Source organism: Pangasianodon hypophthalmus, chromosome 10 (assembly GCF_027358585.1).
Source record: "Pangasianodon hypophthalmus isolate fPanHyp1 chromosome 10, fPanHyp1.pri, whole genome shotgun sequence".
NCBI classification, from domain to species: Eukaryota; Metazoa; Chordata; class Actinopteri; order Siluriformes; family Pangasiidae; genus Pangasianodon; species Pangasianodon hypophthalmus.
Window position 1 is genome coordinate 11,859,425 of NC_069719.1, and position 6,000 is coordinate 11,865,424.

At 39.4% G+C, this 6,000-nt stretch overlaps 1 protein-coding gene across 2 annotated transcripts in view; it reads right to left on the minus strand.

Annotated features, from left to right (window-relative positions):
• LOC113538670 (1-phosphatidylinositol 4,5-bisphosphate phosphodiesterase beta-1) overlaps nucleotides 1–1,834 on the minus strand; it is a 43,687-nt gene extending 41,853 nt beyond the window's left edge. The window contains exon 1 of one of the 2 annotated variants that reach the window (XR_008302538.1): nucleotides 1,215–1,834. Coding sequence is in view for 1 of the 2 variants with exons in the window: in XM_026933919.3 (XP_026789720.3) it covers nucleotides 1,215–1,313 (99 nt within the window). In the remaining variant the exon portion in view is untranslated. The remainder of the gene's footprint in view (nucleotides 1–1,214) is intronic. The other variant, XM_026933919.3, reaches the window with a different exon arrangement.
• Between the last annotated feature and the right edge of the window lie 4,166 nt (nucleotides 1,835–6,000).

A 6,000-nucleotide genomic window follows, 5' to 3' on the forward strand; every position in this document is an offset into this window, starting at 1 on the left:
CTATTTATTGTCTGACATTCTTTGTTTGTTTTTTATAACACCAGTCAGAAACAGTGCTCCTAATTTCATTGTATACAGATATATACAATGACAATAAAGGCTTTCATTCATTTATTCATTCAAATCTCTCTGAGCTTATACAAAACCCTGGTGGCGTGATGATAACAATGTATTTTAAGACAAGTCATGTTTTGTTTCCATGCATGATCTATGCTGTGTCAGCCAATGTAGCATGCATTCGCAACATTAATCAGTGGATCAGATCATAAAATATATCAAATCCAGATCTTCAGGCCTAATATCAAGATGTATTGGTGCATCCTCATCAAATAATAATAATATACTCTATTGTGTACATCCTTATCAGCTAGACTAGTACTCTATTGTGTACATCCTTATCAGCTAGACTAGTACTCTATTGTGTACATTCTTTTTAAGTAGCCTATCACAAGCACTCTATTGGGTTATTTATAGGAATCAGTCAGTGGGACATGGTGGTACTCACTCCTCCAATCTAAATGTAAAATTGTTTCAAAATACTTCTTTCAGTGCAGCTGTGGAGTGGAGTAGTGGAGTTTTTCGTGTCTTTTTAAAGATCCAACAGGTGAGCAGATCAGCATCCTCATCCTCACAGCTTCTCCATCATTAACAGTGCAGCACTGAGGGACTGCATTACACTCCAATAATTACTCAACCGACAGCAGCCTGCGCGAGTCTCCAGTCAATACCACACCATATCTATATCACAGATATGCCACTATTTCCGAAATGGAAATAAAAGGAAATTTCCTCCAGCCATGTGTGAACAGGACATATTATAAAAAGTCATCAGACACTGGGATGTCAATAATATTCAAAGCATCAACAATAACTGAGAGCAGTGGTGCATGCATGCTGGCTGCAAATAAATAATTAAAAAAAAAAAAGACAAATACAGTGATCTTTTCTGTGCATCAAGCTGTTTATGAACGTTGATGTTTCTGCATCCTTTCAGAACACGCTGAGGCGGCGCGAGCTCACAGATACACGGATGTGTGAGTTGCCTAAGCTATCTTATTGATGTTTAAACAGTAGTCATTTTTCATGGATCTTTTTGGGGGTGCAAAGAAGGACGCACATTCGAGTCGAAATCGTTTAAGTTGCTGCTTTGTTTTCATGTAAGTCAGTGAGAAAATCGCAGAGCCTGACAGCACGCGCCGTTGTCCATGACTTACCTCGTCCCATTTCATAAACCTGCTGCCTTTCTTCAGACTCTCCGGTACGCACACCGGCTTGAGCTTCAGCGCGTGAACCCCGGGCTGTGCTCCGGCCATTCAGCATGCACATTTACCTCCAAGAAGAGAAAAACAAAGGGAAAAAGCAGAGAGAGAGAGAGAGAGAGAGAGAGAGAGAGAGAGCAAGAGCTTCTGTCTGCTTCCAGAGCCCTGACTGAGGGCTGTGCGAAAAATGACTGAGGGTGAAGAGATTCTACACGCGCGCGAGCATGATTTCTAGCTATTGTTTAGATTCTGTGAATGATCTTGCTGGGAATTCCGACAGACCGCAGAGATGCGCGAGGTAAAAATGAGCAGCGAAAGAAGAGCGCTGCTGAATGATGGCGAGTAAATGGAAAGGGGGGGCTGGCAGCATGAGTGGCCTCCGCACATTGACTCATTTGCGGCACTTCAGCGCTTGAACACTTTGCTCGCTGGGATTCAGCGCCTCCTAGTGCGTTTGGACAAAGCTAAGGTGAGGAAAGCCCGCAACCTGTGTAGAGGAGAGCCAGTAAACAGGTCGGACATGCATCAGCAAGCTCATGCTTCCATACTGATTCATTTCACCTAGACGCGTGTGACATAAGGCTGCACTGATCCCACTTTTTTATCGATAACAGAGGCGTGAGTATCGACAGGTACCTGATACTGATCCCACTTTTTATCGATATCAGAGGTGTTAGTATCGACAGGTACCTGATACTGATCCCACTTTTTAAAGATATCAGAGGTGTTAGTATCGACAGGTACCTGATACTGATCCCACTTTTTGTCGATATGAGGTGTGAGTATTGACAGGTACTCATCCCACTCTTTATCGATATCAGAGGTGTGAGTATCGACAGGTACCTGATACTGATCCCACTTTTTATCGATATGAGGTGTGAGTATCGACAGGTACTGATCCCACTTTTTATTGATATCAGAGGTGTTAGTATCGACAGGTCCCTGATACTGATCCCACTTTTTATCGATATCAGAGGTGTGAGTATCGACAGGTACCTGATACTGATTCCACTTTTTATCGATATCAGAGGTGTTAGTATCGACAGGTACTGATCCCACTCTTTATCGATATCAGAGGTGTTAGTATCGACAGCTACCTGACACTGATCCCACTTTTTATCGATATCAGAGGTGTTAGTATCGATAGGTACCTGATACTGATCCCACTTTTTATCGATATCAGAGGTGTGAGTATCGACAGGTACCTGATACTGATCCCACTTTTTATCGATATCAGAGGTGTTAGTATCGACAGGTACTGATCCCACTCTTTATCGATATCAGAGGTGTGAGTATCGACAGGTACCTAATACTGATGCCACTTTTTATCGATATCAGAGGTGTTAGTATTGACAGGTCCCTGATACTGATCCCACTTTTTATCGATATGAGGTGTGAGTATCAACAGGTACCTGATACTAATCCCACTTTTTATCGATATCAGAAGCATGAGTATCGACCTGATACTGATCCCATTTTTTATTGACATAAGATGTAAATATCGCCCTGATACTGATCCCATTTTTTTATCGATATCAGAAGTGTGAGTATCGACCTGATACTAATCCCACTTTTTTAGATATCAGAGATGTGAGTATCGACAGGTACTGATCCCACTTTTTATCGATATGAAGTGTGAGTATCGACCTGATACTGATCTCACTTTTTATCGATATCAGAGGTGTTAGTATCGACAGGTACTGGTCCCACTCTTTATTGATATCAGAGGTGTGAGTATCGACAGGTACCTAATACTGATGCCACTTTTTATCGATATCAGAGGATATGAGGTGTGAGTATTGACAGGTCCCTGATACTGATCCCACTTTTTATCGATATGAGGTGTGAGTATCAACAGGTACCTGATACTAATCCCACTTTTTATCGATATCAGAGGCATGAGTATCGACCTGATACTGATCCCATTTTTTATTGACATAAGATGTAAATATCGCCCTGATACTGATCCCATTTTTTTATCGATATCAGAGGTGTGAGTATCGACCTGATATTGATTCCACTTTTTATTGATATCAGAGGCATGAGTATCGACAGGTGCCTGATACTAATCCCACTTTTTTAGATATCAGAGATGTGAGTATCGACCTGATACTGATCTCACTTTTTATCGATATCAGAGGTGTTAGTATCGACAGGTACCTGATACTGATCCCACTTTTTATCGATATCAGAGGTGTTAGTATCGACAGGTACCTGAGACTGATCTCACTTTTTATCGATATCAGAGATGTTAATATCGACAGGTACCTGAGACTGATCTCACTTTTTATCGATATCAGAGGTGTTAGTATCGACAGGTACCTGAGACTGATCTCACTTTTTATCGATATCAGAGATGTTAATATCGACAGGTACCTGAGACTGATCTCACTTTTTACCGATATCAGAGATGTTAATATCGACAGGTACCTGATGCTGATCCCATACTGACATCCTTTTAGTAACTGACTCAACTCTTTACAAGCTTCTGTTGACACATTATGTGAAAAATCGGAGGCTTGTTGGCAAGGTGCTTCGCATGTCCAATTTGTGTTGTCCATAAGGTTGATACAGTTTGAAATATTCACAGTACGATAACCTAGTCTAAAATATATAATACAGTATATCACATTGTTTTCACGCTGTCACAGTATTAATGACCATTCAAAACACATAAGCTGGTGGTAAAAAGGAAACATTTATTACGAATTCTTTGCATATGTATATACTTGTGTATACACTATATGGCTAAAAGTATATAGACACCTGACCCTCACACCCATACATGGGTCTTCTTCAAACTGTTGCCACATTGTTTAGAATGTCTTTGTATGCTTACAATTTCCCTTCACTGAAACTAAAAGGCAAAACCTGTTCCAGCATGACAATGCCCCTGTGCACAAGGCAAGGACCATGAAGACATGGTTTGCCAAGGCTGGAGTGGAAGAACTTGAGTGGCCTGCACAAAGTCCTGACCTCAACCCCACTGAACATTTTTTGAATGAATTGGAACCCTGACTGCCCCAGGCCTCCTTGCATGACCACACTAATACTCTTGTGCTTGAATGAGCAAATCCACACAGCCACACTCCAAAATCTAGTGGAAAGCCTTCGTAGAAGAGTGGAGGTTATTATAACAGAAAAGGGGGACTACATCAGAATGGGATGTTCAGTAAAGATGTATGGGTGTGATGGTCAGGTGTTCACAATCCTTTGGCAATATAGTGCAAAACAAAAACCAGAAGAAAAAAAGATCATATCTCATATAATCATATATAATTGTTATTCTTTCTTAGAAAAATATTTTGAGAATGAATTTCCATAAATCTCTTGCATTGTCATTATCTATCATGTTGTCATTATAAGCTGGAACACAGAGTGGCTGAAATGGAGGTTGGTATAGTATGATTTAAGAGGAGTTCAGATTCCAGATGCATTTTAATAGTGAGGTAACCACCCAGTCATACAACATCACTACCCATGAAACTGTGACACAGTAACAACCCCAGCTGTACATGTCAGTGGATCAGACCAGAAAATATATCAAATCTAATAAAACAAATCTAATAAAAACTTTTATCTGTTCAGAATAATCTATATAAAACATTCTAGGGATACAACTAAATACAAATACATTTTTTCAGAATAAAACAGATGATGAACAGGCATGAACCTTAGGGCATGAACCAGAAGTCATTGGACATTGACATTAGAGATGTGCACTGGGACTGGGATCACACGAGAAGCAGCAAAATAGTCTTGCGAGTGGGAGATTTTTACTTTCATGAGTGATCAGTCAGATACTAAGTTCGTGGGACAAAGAAGGACCATGTTCGTTAACATGCAATGCATTTACACAGTTCATTCTTTCATTTGTCTGGCTGTTACAAACAAATATAATAACTGTGAGAGGGGAAGTAAAACTGCGCATATCTCTAGTTGAGATTAATGCTGGTATTATTCAGTGCTGGCACTTCTACCTCTGTTTTTTGTCCAGTGTTTTTACTAGAGCAGTTTTTTAAAAGGTGTTCTGGTTTAAGTCATGTCCACGTTGGGTTTAAATCCAAATAAAGAAACATATATTTAGAGTGCTAAACTGATGCAGGTACAGATACAGATACAGTGATAATGCCTTACACCCCTATAACAGTTATTGGAGCAAACAAAATGGCATTTTCAATTACCAATATTTCATAAATTATTTTAAAGCTTCTGCCACATGTTTTAAATGATAAAAAGACATCTTAATTAATATACATTAACTAAGAATATATTCAAAATACGCAGTATACTATATAACCAAAACTACAATTTAATTATATTTAATGTCTAATATCTATTATGAAAATAAGTAATTTTCCAACCTATCAGAACTGTGTAAGTGTTGCCTATCAGATGATTATTTGCTTTAAAATGAGCTTTACTGTCCTCTGTTGTTGTTCTTGTTGCATTTAATGAACATGCTCTTTTTTGTGGTGAATGGTGAGTTCACCAGGTAAACTAACCATCTAACCATAGTAATAAGAAGGTAGACATAAAAATAGTCCTGTTTTTGTTTTAGATTTATGAACCATGTTAACAGAAACACACCTCAGTGGCCTTGAATTTCAGGCGATAAATAATAATACTCTTCATACAGAATAGCTAGATCTGCCAATGTGGAATAATGAGGAACGTCAATCATTTTCCTAGCCAATCACAGGCGGACGGGGGCGTGGTTTGTGAAAACAACTGGAGGATT